Raw genomic sequence first — 12,727 nt, 5'->3', positions numbered from 1 at the left:
CTAAGTCAAACCATGCACAGCTTTGCAGCAGGATGGCCAGGGAGGAGCAAAACAGCTGCAATGTCCTCTTTGAGAGTCTCCAGCACTAAGCCATGGTTTAGCTTAAAGCGGTGGTGTGAACCAGGCCTATGTATGGGAATAAGGATCAGCTTCTCCTTTCCTTCTTAGCCTGGAGGCAAAGAGAACCTGCATTTATTAACTCCTTGCTGAAGCAACTGTGTGAACAGCAAAGACTGCTTTACTGCCAAAGTTAATATGGGCACAGGCTGTTTGAACATATCTGACAATAATATTAAGAAGCGAAGTCACAGAAGAGATTTAAGTGTGCTGTTGAGCGAAGCTTCTATATGCATTGCGTGTTCCCCCCCCTTTTTTAAGGTTGTGAGTGTGGTGTTATTTAGCTGGATAGATCTGGTTGCAGCATCCCTTAGGAAGCCGAAACAGCTGGAAGTGCAATTCATTTTAACAGGAGTTGGCAATGCACCTGGGGCTCTTCCTGTGCCACAGAATAATGAACTGCAGAAAAAGCTAAACAGCCAGGTTTTCCTCATTTATATGGTGTCATAAAGCAGCCCTGTTCTCATGCAAAGTTGGTGTTAGCTCATCTCCCATGCTCAACATTTTTTTTTAAAAAAAACCCCCACCTACAAGAGAGGTCCATTTAGATGAAAGAATTATAATAGTGAAAACACACCCCTATCTTTAACACTAGGATAGTATTAGTTTTTAATAATGCTGGATCTAGTTTCTTTCTTTTATTACTTCATTTTTTTAATATGGCCTCACTGGCAGGCTATAGTTTTCTCACGGTTATTTTTCTAGTGTGCTTTTAAACTTTGTATTTAAGAATGTTGGGTCTATAGGAAAGTTGGCATTGTTTATAGCCTAAAGGCGCAAGCAAGTGGTTTGAGGAAGAGTCCTGGGGAAAGTTCCTACCACTGTATTTTTATTTCAAAGGATATTTGGGGGGGGCACTTTCCCAATGGACTGTATGTTCTGAATAGTTTTAACTGGGGAAAGCCTGTAAATATACTGAATTAGTCTGTGTTGGGCCATTATTTGCACTTGTTGCTCTGAATTTTCATTTCATTTCAGCGCCTGTTTCCCCTTAAAGAAGCACGTTATATGTGTGTGTGTAAGCATGTGTGTTGTGCAGACTAGATGGGGCCTAGAATTAGGCCACTGTTTTTATCGCCCCAACCTGAGCCCTTGACCACAAGAGGAGAACTTAAGGGAAATTCTCCTTGCTATGGAGAATTCCAAGGAAATTCAGAGTGCTTATCGATTGGGGTGACATCACATTTGCAGTGACATTTTACTTTTGTGCCCCTGTCCTATTCACAAGTGATCTACCGGTTGTGGAATAAGGCAGTGGTGCTCGCCAGACCTCCGACCAGAGGCGTAGCAAGGTCAGGTGGTACCTGGTGCAGAATTTTTTTTTGTCACCTCTCCACATTGAACTTTTTAAAAGAAGGAAAAATAAGATACTTACATTTGCAAGTGTTATTTTCTGGTTTATTTACTTAACATTGTGAGCATAAGCACTTAAATCCCCCCCCCCAACTTCGCTCTCACACCTACCTCTCCCCCTGTGTGTTCCAGCATTTGGGTCCTGAGTTGAGGGAGCTTTTGCTTCTTTCCTTCCCTCCCTCTTTGCTTTTTGCTCACCTGCCTCCTTCCCATCTTCTCCCTGCCTGCCTCCTTCAGCAGCCTAGGAGCGTGGGGCAATGGCCGCCGGCAAAGCAGCGTGGCTCCCCCCTTCCCCCAATGGCTCGGGGTAGGCTTGGGAGTCACGGGTGCATGGCGCACCAAATGTCAGCCCCCTCAGCAATGACACCCAGGGTGGTCCGCCCCCACCGCACTCCCTTTCCTACGCCTCTGCCTCCTGTGTCACTGCTGCGTATGGGACACAGCGTATGGGAGGGGCGAAGCGGCAGTGAGGTTAGGTAAAGGTAAAGGGACCCCTGACCATTAGGTCCAGTCGTGACCGACTCTGGGGTTGCGGCGCTCATCTGGCTTTATTGGCCAAGGGAGCCGGCATACAGCTTCCGGGTCATGCGGCCAGCATGACTAAGCTGCTTCTGGCAAACCAGAGCAGCGCACGGAAACACCATTTACCTTCCCGCCGGAGCGGTACCTATTTATCTACTTGCACTTTGACGTGCTTTCGAACTGATAGGTTGGCAGGAGCAGGGACCAAGCAACAGGAGCTCACCTCGTCGTGGGGATTCGAACCACCGACCTTCTGATCAGCAAGTCCTAGGCTCTGTGGTTTAACCCACAGTGCCACCTGCGTCCCATGCCACCCGCATCCCATTGGGTGAGGTTAGTGTGTTGCAAAAGCACCAGTGGAGCCAACCCTTGATTGATCAAGGCACAGCATGAGCTATGCCTGCCCAAATTCCCTATTCTACAGAACTATTAAAGGTTCAGAAGCCCTGTCCTCTTTTTCCACCTGGCCACCCATGTTCTGGAATGTAAAACTGGGCAATGCTAATGGGGTTGGCCACCTTCCCCAGCTGGGATTAACAGGTACTTACTTGGACCGTAAAGACTTCTTAGTGGGAAGAAAGTTCTTTGCTTTCCTAGCACCCTTCTGTACTTTCCCCTCTTCCTTACTGTGTGCGCACAAAAGAGAAAGCATTGCTGACGTCGCTCTGCGGAGTGGTGGAGGCCGAGCTGCTGAACTTTTTCTCTGTCCCGAAGTTCTTAAAATCTCATCACCGCAAACATCTGGTCGCCATGTCCTTGGAGAGAAACAGCGCAAGGACTAATCAGCCTAGCAGATGTTTTGCACTGTATTTACAGTTGGCCGTTCTTGCTAAACAATCATTAGTCAATGCAGTAATTTAAGGGATTAAGTAATAATCCTTTTAATGGAGGGGCGGGAGCAGGGAATAGGGACAGACCGAAACAATGTCGGCATGTGAAGGAACTTGGCGAAAGGCAGCAAGTATGTGGTTTTTGTTCTTTTTTGTTTAAAGAAGTGTTGGCTAAGATTCTTATTTTCGATGGAATGATCTCACATTGCATTAAGGGATTCACCAAACATATGCAATGTGTCTTTTGCAAGTTTATAGCGTTTAACATGATTTGAATATTATTTTAATGAATGTGCATCTATCGCATGGATTCTGTAGCATCTTTATTTGGAAGTGTTCACTGCATTATACATGGAAAACTGGAAGTTGGGGAAACTGGATTTTTTAAAAAGGAATTGGCTCCATGGGTGTGCCCCTGTGGCCCCTGCTGCCCTGCCCCATCCCCATCTGGCAGGCTGAAACCACACCAGCTGAGGACGCGGGTGGCGCTGTGGGTTAAACCACAGAGTCTAGAACTTGCAGATCAGAAGGTCGGCAGTTCGAATCCCCGTGACAGGGTGAGCTCCCATTGCTCGGTCCCTGCTCCTGCCAACCTAGCAGTTCGAAAGCACATCAAAGTGCAAGTAGATAAATAGGTACTGCTCCGGCGGAAAGGTAAACGGCGTTTCCGTGTGCTGCTCTGGTTCGCCAGAAGCGGCTTAGTCATGCTGGCCACATGACCCGGAAGCTGTACGCCGGCTCCCTCGGCCAATAAAGTGAGATGAGCGTCGCAACCCCAGAGTTGGTCACGACTGGACCTAATGGTCTGGGGTCCCCTTTACGCTAACCACAGCAGTTTCAGGAGAGTGGTTTCATGGCTGGGTCCCACCACATGAACTTCAACTAGACTGCTGCTCTGCTACAATGATATTCTCTTTGCAGTTTAATCCCAGAGCTGTCAATCATTGTCAAGATCTTTCTCTTAATGGTGGTGGTTAATATTCAGAAACAATGCATTTCTCCCCCACCTTTTTTCCAGGGTGAAGCTGGTCCAACAGGTGCACGTGGTCCAGAAGGTCCTCAGGGACAAAGAGGTGAAACAGGTCTGCCAGGTCCTGCAGGAACATTTGGTCTTCCTGTAAGTTCACCAGACTTTTCATAACCTGAGCATTTCATGAGTCCTAATTTTTGTTGCGGTGGTGAAACTGTGTCTGATCTCTGCTACTACACGATTGCAAGTGGCGGCTCTCACTGAATTTTCCTATTTTAGAACATTTCTTTTTGACATCTTGATTTTGATGTAAAGGGATTTGTATGTGTGTATCCATGTGAAAGTATATTCAGGAATGTGAGCTACAATTCAAGCCACGCTTCCACAGCGACAGCCAGGCCACAATTTCCCTGATGTATAATTGAATGCATAGTTCAGGGGTTGCCGACCTTTCTCGGCCCATGAACACATTTGCAAAGAGGAGAAGCTATCATGGGCACCATTCAAAGCCCACAACCTGTTAGATTGCTTGCAGTAGAACACTTCTCTCAAGTCTAATTTCAGTGGCACAGGGGTGGGGCAAGTCCTCTGCAGGCAGATGTGCATCTGCAGGAGCCAAGTTGGTGACCCCCTAGCATAGTAAATGGATCACTAGAGAATTAATAATCTGTAATAGAAAGAAGCGGGAGTCCCAGTAACGGAAGAATGGATACAAAAGCTTATGAAATATGCAGAAATGGCAAAACTTACCGGAAGAATAAGAAATCGAGATAGCAAACTTTTTATCTATAAAAGAATGGAAATCATTTGTTGAATATTTACAGATAAATTGCAAAGAGATAAAAACATTGGCAGGATTATTGTAATAACCCGCGGTTTCATAAGAGTGTATATTTAAAGTAGATAATTAAATGAATTTGGATATGAAAAGGATATTAAATATTCTTAATTTGCATCAGCAAATATCTCAAGACGGCTGCACTTTGAAGGTATGGTGGGGATCTGCCCAAGGTGGTTGCAGCTAATGCACACCACTGTCTTGTGTGGCTACAAGGTAGTTGCTTATGATACACAGATGACACGTGTCCACAAAGTATTAGATCAATCTTGACTGCCTTTGATTTTATTTACAGCTGCAGAGGTGTGTTCAGTCTGAGAATACTGAAATTTCCATTGTTTAACATCTGCACATTTTCCTCTTGCTGCCTGTTTTTCAAAGAAGGTGTGGATGAACGCTGAAGCTTGTTGCTAACGATGATATATCTTACTCTCCATTTAGGGCTCCCCCGGTACGGATGGTTCCCCAGGTACTAAAGGGCCATCGGTAAGTGATCATATAAACAACCAAATAGTTTCTGGGCCCAATTCAAAGTGCTGCTTTTGACCTAGAAAGCCTTAAATGGCTCAGGACTTCAGTAGCTCAAGGGCCGTCTCTCTCCATATGAGGCTACCTGGACCCTGAGATCATCTTCTGAGGCCCTTCTTTGTGTGCCTCCTCCACGAGATGTCGGGAGGGTGGCAACATGAGAATGGGCCCTTTCTACAGTGGCTCCCAGTTTCTAGAATGCTCTCCCCAGGGAGTTTTGTCTGGCGCCTTCATTCCATATCTTTAGGCACCAGGCAAAAACCAGGTGGTGATATGATGATCATCATGATGATGATGGCATGTATTTCGTTTTTTTTTAGCTGTTTTTAAAATTTATTTAATCATTTTTTCAATACAAACAACAACCACAAAAAACACATACAACAAAAACCACAATAACACTAATAACTCAATTTAACAATTCAGATTTGAGTACTGATATCCCTATAACTACACCTTTTTAAGAATATTTCCCCACCTCTCCTCCCCCTACTTCCCACCACTGTCCGCCTTATCACTTAAGCATTCCTTCCAGATTTCTTCATATTTATGCATTCTAAATTTGTGTTGACATGCAATTCGTCCGTATGTAGCTAGTCTGTCCATATTGTCAATCCATGCGCTTAATGGAACCTTTTTGCGGCTCTTCCAATTCATCAAAACAAGTTTTTTTGCTAGTAATATGGCACAGTACATCCAATTTTTTTGACCCCTTATAATCTCCCAAGTTTCCGGTATATAATTTAGAATCAAATTCAGATTCAGAGGCTCAGGAGCAGAAGCACAGGGGAGAGAGCAAATAGAGAGCGGAGGAGAGGAATCCGAGGGGAGCGTAGGGGAATATGACAGTGACCCGAGAGATTCCATGAGCTTCTCCAGCGAATCAGAAGATTCCCAGAAGGGGGCGCCTATGGTAAGGGCAGGGGGGGGGTCCCAGGGGGGATGCTCCAGAAACAAGGGGCCAGCGGGGACTCCCAAGGGAGCAGCAGAGGATCAGGACCAGTTCCCCCACCAGAGCACAGTGGGGGGGAAGAGTCACATGAGTCAGGACCAGCCTCTCCTCCAGGGGGGAGAGAAGATGAGTCAGGGATAACCACGCCCCCATCGGAAAGTGGGGAAATGGAGGGAAGGCCGGGTCCAGCTAGCCTCCCCGAAGGAGGAGCAGTGACACAAGTGTAACGGTCAGAAGGAAAGTGGGAGGCTGCGCGCGCGCGCCAAGTTCAAATGTGCAGGAGCGCGGGACAGCCGAAGACCCGGATTGGGAGCCAGGTCCAAAAGCCCGAAGGAGGGAGGGGGAAGAGTCAGGGGACTCAGCGTCAGAGGAGTCTAGGAAGAGTGAGACTCCGACTAGCAGGCGGACCCAGAGAAGGAAGGAACAGAGGAAGAGGTGGAGTAAGGCTAGAATCTTAAACTGGTGTCAGGGGGGAGGAGATTCAGATGGAGCTTCGGCGGTCTAAGGTACAGACGTAGCGTTGCACGCTGCGCGTGTGGAAGTGAAACTGAACTTCAATAAAGACTTTTATACTAAAGAAAGAAGCAGCGTTGGTCTTGTGTGAGCTGGGACCTTGGGCAGCGCTGACACATGCGCTTAATGGAACCTTTTTGCGGCTCTTCCAATTCATCAAAACAAGTTTTTTGTGTGTTTTTTTGCTTCTAATATGGCACAGTACATCCAATTTTTTTGACCCCTTGTAATCTCCCACGTTTCCGGTATATAATTTAGAATCAAATTCAATTCCCCTAAATAACATTTTTTTTATTACTCTTGCAAAAACCAGGTGGTGATAAGATGATGATGATGATGGCATGTCTTTCCTTATGTATATGTTGTCAACCATATTTATATGTCTTCTAGGGCTCTCCAGGCACTTCAGGTCCACCTGGCTCACCAGGACCTCTTGGTTCTCCAGGACCACAAGGCAGCACTGGTCCCCCTGGCATCAGAGGGCAAATGGTAATGATGTTCTCCTCACATTGGAAATGGTCATCGGTCAGTGTTATCCCTATCTTGCTTGACAAACCCAGTGGCACTGATTACTGTTTTAATGGCAGATATTTACTTTCAGGGAGATCCTGGTGTGCCCGGTTTCAAAGGAGAAGCAGGCCCTAAAGGTGAACCGGTAAGTCTTCCAAACATATCTTCTAGGAGCTATCCTTAGATTTTCCTCTTTCAAGAGAACACATTTCCCTCTCTAACATACTTCAGACTTGATTGCACAATCTGTTGCACCTGTTGGCTTTGAAGAAACAATGTTAACCTTGACCTTGGGAATTTTTTGGGCTTCAGGAATCCTACTCTGCTTAAGTGGATGATTCCAAGATTTAAAAACACACCTCATAATTTAACTCCATGTACTGAAGGGACGTGGGTGATGCTGTGGGTTAAACCACAGAGCCTCGGACTTGCCGATCAGAAGGTCGGCAGTTTGAATCCCCGTGACGGGGTGAGCTCCCGTTGTTTGGTCCCTGCTCCTGCCAACCTAGCAGTTCAAAAGCACATCAAAGTGCAGGTAATAAATAGGTACCGCTCCGGCGGGAAGGTAAACGGCGTTTCCGTGCGCTGCTCTGGCTCTCCAGAAGTGGCTTAGTCATGTTGGCCACATGACCCGGAAGCTGTACACCGGCTCCCTCGGCCAGTAAAGCGAGATGAGCGCCACAACCCCAGAGTCGGTTACGACTGGACCTAATGGTCAGGGGTCCCTTTACCTTACTAAAGGAAAAAATAGCTGCAAATATAACATACAATTCCATTAAGAACAATGGATTCATTAACTGGAAATGCATGAGCAACTTGTGCTCTTCCCATTTAATGTGTGTGTGTGTGTGTGTGTGTGTTTGTGTGTATGTATTATACACACACACGCACAGACACACACATGCGCGTGCGCACACACACACACACACACCAAATGCCTCACAATAGAAGTAAATCCAAACATTGTTCTAATTACTGCAATTTGCTGATGCATTGCATAGTTCTGACACTGCGTCTGTCAACAAGGGCTTCAGATGACCTTGACTATAAAAGATCAGACGTGGCTGTGACCTGGGAGCACACCACATCAAATTACTTCCGAATAAACACGCACAGGTTTCAAAAGCATGCTGATTGGTTATAGTTAATACATCCGTAATAAGTATACACTGCACTGTATCACTTGCATGCAGCATCCGCTCATAAACAAATCTAACTCCACTTAATTTTATTTACAATTGCAAAAATATAGTCAGGTAAAATGCATTGTGTAGTTAATCTGGTGAAAGATTGCCTTAGATACAACTTTGGGGTGCCCAAGATGGCATGTATTGACCCCAGCTGTTTCTGCTGGTCAATGAAAAATGATCAGCAATAGCATTTGCGGGACCCCTGATATTGGCTAGTGTTTGTGTCAGATGTGTTGAATTCTCCAAGCTGGAGGCAATGGTGACACTTAGGACAGTGTACATTAAAAAAACCAAACCCAAATACCTACCTACTTACCTAACCAACCACATTTGTATTCTCCTCTTCTTCCAAGGAACTGAGAACAGCATATATGGGGGGGGGGGGCTTCAACCTAAGTTATTATCTCTTGTAAAGTTGGTTTGACTGGTTGATAGTGGCTTGACCAAGACCACCTGAGATCTTTGTGGTCATTGTGATCAGGAATTTGAAATCTTGTCTCACTAGTCTAATCCTAACATTCTATTCACTTGTCCAGTAGCACCTTCAAGACCAACTAAGTTTGTTCCGGGTGTAAGCTTTCATGTGCATACACACTTCAGGTATCTGAAGAAGTGTGCATGCACACAAAAACTTAATTTTTATTTATTTATTTCAACTGTGTCAGACCAACGTGGCTACCTACCTGATCCTATTCACTGCCAGTTGCATGTAGATTCTCTGAATCACTGCTTTACTATCAAAGTTAACCTCCAAACCAACGTAGGTGGAATTGTTCTGTAGATAAATGATTGTTGTGTTGCTTAGGAATTTGCTTCCCATGTTTACAGCTGAGTTTTGAAAATGCACATTATTCATTTAGCTTGTGTATACAGAAACACAATTTTGTTCTGAAAGGAAGGTTTATGGATATATCACACAATTAGTAATGATAGAATTCTGAGTAATTATAGAATTAATTCCCTCTAATGCTGTTTGGCCTGTACTCCAGAATTGTCGGAACATTAGAATTTATGCAAACAAGGAAACAACCGTAAAGGATTATTATAGAAATGCAGTCCATTCAGGCATCCTTCTTCATGAAACATTAGCTTCTGCTGCTGAAATGGAAAAGGAAACACAGCATTTTAAACATACAGCCATGGCTATCTGTCATGTTGGAAACAAATGTTTGTCTTTGTGTGCCTGATTATATGAATGACTCATAGGTTCTTGCATATCTTTTTAAAATGGATTTTTCTTCTCCTCTAGGGTCCACACGGCCCTCAGGGTCCAATTGGCCCCGTTGGTGAAGAAGGGAAAAGAGGTCCTCGTGGCGACCCTGGGTCAGTTGGCCCTCCTGGACCTGTGGGAGAAAGGGTAAGGAAGAAAACAAATTAAAAAGCAAACAAAGACCTAAGTAGCTTTGCCTAGATTCTGTTCAAAAGCTCCAGGCAGGTTTCTTTTTGTTCCCAAGGCATAAAACCCACATTTTATAAACTACTGTGGTAAAATTGCAATAACTGACAATTTGACTGTCCTGTGTCTGGAGGTGGTTGGAGGATGGATGGTGGCTAACAGAATGAGGTTGAATCCTGACAAGACAGAAGTACTGTTTTGGGGGGGCAGGGGACAGGCAGGTGTGGGGGACTCCCTGGTCCTGAATGGGGTAACTGTGCCCCTGAAGGACCAGGTACGCAGCCTGGGAGTCATTTTGGACTCACAGCTGTCCATGGAGGCACAGGTCAATTCTGTGTCCAGGGCAGCTGTCTACCAGCTCCATCTGGTACACAGGCTGAGACCCTACCTGCCTGCAGACTGTCTCGCCAGAGTGGTGCATGCTCTAGTTATCTCTTGCTTGGACTACTGCAATGTGTTCTACATGGGGCTGCCTTTGAGGGTGACCCGGAAACTGCAACTAATCCAGAATGAGGCAGCTAGACTGGTGACTGGGAGTGGCTGCCGAGACCATATAACACTGGTCCTGAAAGACCTACATTGGCTCCCAGTACGTTTCTGAGCACAATTCAAAGTGTTGGTGCTGACCTGTAAAGCCCTAAACGGCTTTGGCCTTGTATACCTGAAGGAGCATCTCCACCTCCATCATGAAACATGAAATTTATTACGATCAGAGACCAGCTTGTGAAACACAAATGGAACTACAACCCCAAAAGCAATACAAACATTTAAAACAATATACAATGATGGATTTTAAGTTTAAAAATGTGGTAGGCATATAAACACATAAAAACTTTAAGATAGACTACCATAGAGAAATGAACCAGAGTCGCCCGTGGATGAGAGTTTGGGAATTTTCTTAACAAACTATATTGAATCGGGGGATGGTCTGTGCCTACAGATCCACCCCCATCATAATTTTTGGAGCAATCGTCGTGGATCTTTGCAATTACCAAATTACGAATGATCTGTGTTTTACATTTGTGCAATCTGCAGCTTTGATATTATTATTTTTAAAATTTCTATATAGCTTTATATTTTAAAGAAAAATCTCAAAGTGGTTTACAGCAATAAACATTTGCAAGCAATGTCTATATATTTAATCCATTTCTAAAAAATAAATGGCATGTCTTTGATTCTGTAGGGTCCTCCTGGAAATCGTGGCTTTCCAGGTTCCGATGGCTTGCCAGGACCAAAGGTAAGTTGGCATGAAAGACCGTTCATTGTAGTAAGTGAAGTCAGTCGATTAAGGCACTTAAGAATGGGAGGTAGGCTTAGTAGAAATGCTGGATTATCATGGTGGAATTACATGCCCCAGTGTTGCAGCCACCTGCTGCCCCATAGCCAAAGAAATGACACACAGCAATGGTTTGGATCAAACCAAGCCACAAATTTATTGACTGCAGATGTCAGATGTTTGGCATAAGCATTGGGTACAACCATTGATATCCAGTATATTTACTGGAAGTACACCTACCTCTTGACGTCAACCCAATGACATGGAGGTCCTATGACATATATCAAATAGGAAAACTCCTGTGGGGTCACTGACTTGAGGAGTGTTATGGCCTAGCCACCATCTGGATGTCTGGACAGAAGCAACTCCTTCTGGATCCCTTGACAGGAGAAGAAATAGGAAAAGTAGACCAGAGGTTCTTCATGTATGCCATGACAGAAGCTAGAATTTTGGTAGCCCCCAAATGGAAAATACAGGAACTACCAACATTGGAGGAGTGGCAGACAAAAATGGTAGAATATGCGGAATTAGCAAAACTGACCTACAGGATTCATAACCAAGAGGAAACCAAGTTCAGAAGAGAATGGAGTAAATTTGTGGAATATGTAAGTAATAATTGTAGAAGTTTAAAGACGGTAGCAGGATTAAAATCTTATGATGTGGATAGGATATTGTCAAGAAGCTGCGGAAAGTAAAGTGTAAAATGAAAACCCGCTGAAGGGAGGGAGGGAAGTCTGCGCTCGGCAGAGCAATGAAAATAAGTGGGTATAAGATTATGGAACTTTACTGTATTTGTTTTGTTTGTATTGATGTTAAAGAAAAGTCAATAAAAATGCATTTAAAAATAAATAAATAAAGGGATACCCCTGAGTTGAGGAGGGGCAGGCAGAGGCTACAGCCTCCCCTCCGACCAGGACTAAGGCTTACCCAATGCCTAAATCACCAATTTATGACTATTGCTATGAGGTAGGCAAAACCACCAGACATGGCCAACTGGTGTGGTGGAAAATTCCTGTTCGGCCCCGAATATGGTGATCAACAATGCCTATCGCGAGGTCAAGCACAGCACCAGTTGCCACAAATAAGGGAAGATGGGTGGGAGACCCAACGAGGAACGTTCTGCGGAGGGAGAGGCAGGTCACCTTATATATCCAAGGAGAGGACCCAAGTGAAACCTGTAGGCTTAGGTTGGGAAAAACCTGTGTCCTAGCTCGCCCATGATTGGCCAGTTTGCAGGCAGGCTTGCATCCGGCTTCCTGGCCGGCGTGGAAGACCATTTGGCTCCTTGCTGGCTGTGAAACCCCTGCAGTTGCACCACATTGGACTGCACAGGTCATTGGCAGAGGAAGGGGGTGCAGTGGGTACGGGCCGCCCCGGGTGTCATCCCTGAGGCGGGTGACATTGCTGCTGTGCCCCCCTGGGACACTTGCTGCCTCTGGCACAGGGAGAGGTGTGTCGGGCCACAATACCGCCAGACCTTTAAGGGTAAGCAGACTTCCTTGACATATATACAGCTGTACCTTGGAAGTTGAACAGAATCTGTTCCGGAAGTCGAACAGACTTCCGGAACAGATTCTGTTCGACTTCCAAAACGTTCAGAAACCAAAGCACTGCTTCTGATTGGCTGCAGGAAGCGCCTGCAGCCAATCGGAAGCTGCAGAAGCCCCATCGGAAGTTTAGGTTCCAAAGGACGTTCGCAAACCGGAACACTCACTTCCGGGTTTGCGGCATT

General features: G+C 45.4%; 1 protein-coding gene across 2 annotated transcripts in view; it reads left to right on the top strand.

Moving 5' to 3' along the window:
* Positions 1-12,727, top strand: part of COL5A2 (collagen type V alpha 2 chain) — a 186,965-nt gene that overhangs the window by 136,587 nt on the left and 37,651 nt on the right. For both annotated transcript variants that reach the window (XM_053360184.1, XM_053360191.1), the window contains 6 exons: positions 3,841-3,939; positions 5,072-5,116; positions 7,014-7,112; positions 7,225-7,278; positions 9,573-9,680; positions 10,903-10,956. In XM_053360184.1, coding sequence (XP_053216159.1) covers positions 3,841-3,939; positions 5,072-5,116; positions 7,014-7,112; positions 7,225-7,278; positions 9,573-9,680; positions 10,903-10,956 — 459 coding nt within the window. The remainder of the gene's footprint in view (positions 1-3,840; positions 3,940-5,071; positions 5,117-7,013; positions 7,113-7,224; positions 7,279-9,572; positions 9,681-10,902; positions 10,957-12,727) is intronic.

Source organism: Podarcis raffonei, chromosome 1 (assembly GCF_027172205.1).
Source record: "Podarcis raffonei isolate rPodRaf1 chromosome 1, rPodRaf1.pri, whole genome shotgun sequence".
Taxonomy (NCBI): Eukaryota; Metazoa; Chordata; class Lepidosauria; order Squamata; family Lacertidae; genus Podarcis; species Podarcis raffonei.
The sequence above is the reverse complement of the archived record's forward strand: the minus strand, read 5'-3'. Positions and strand labels throughout refer to the sequence as shown.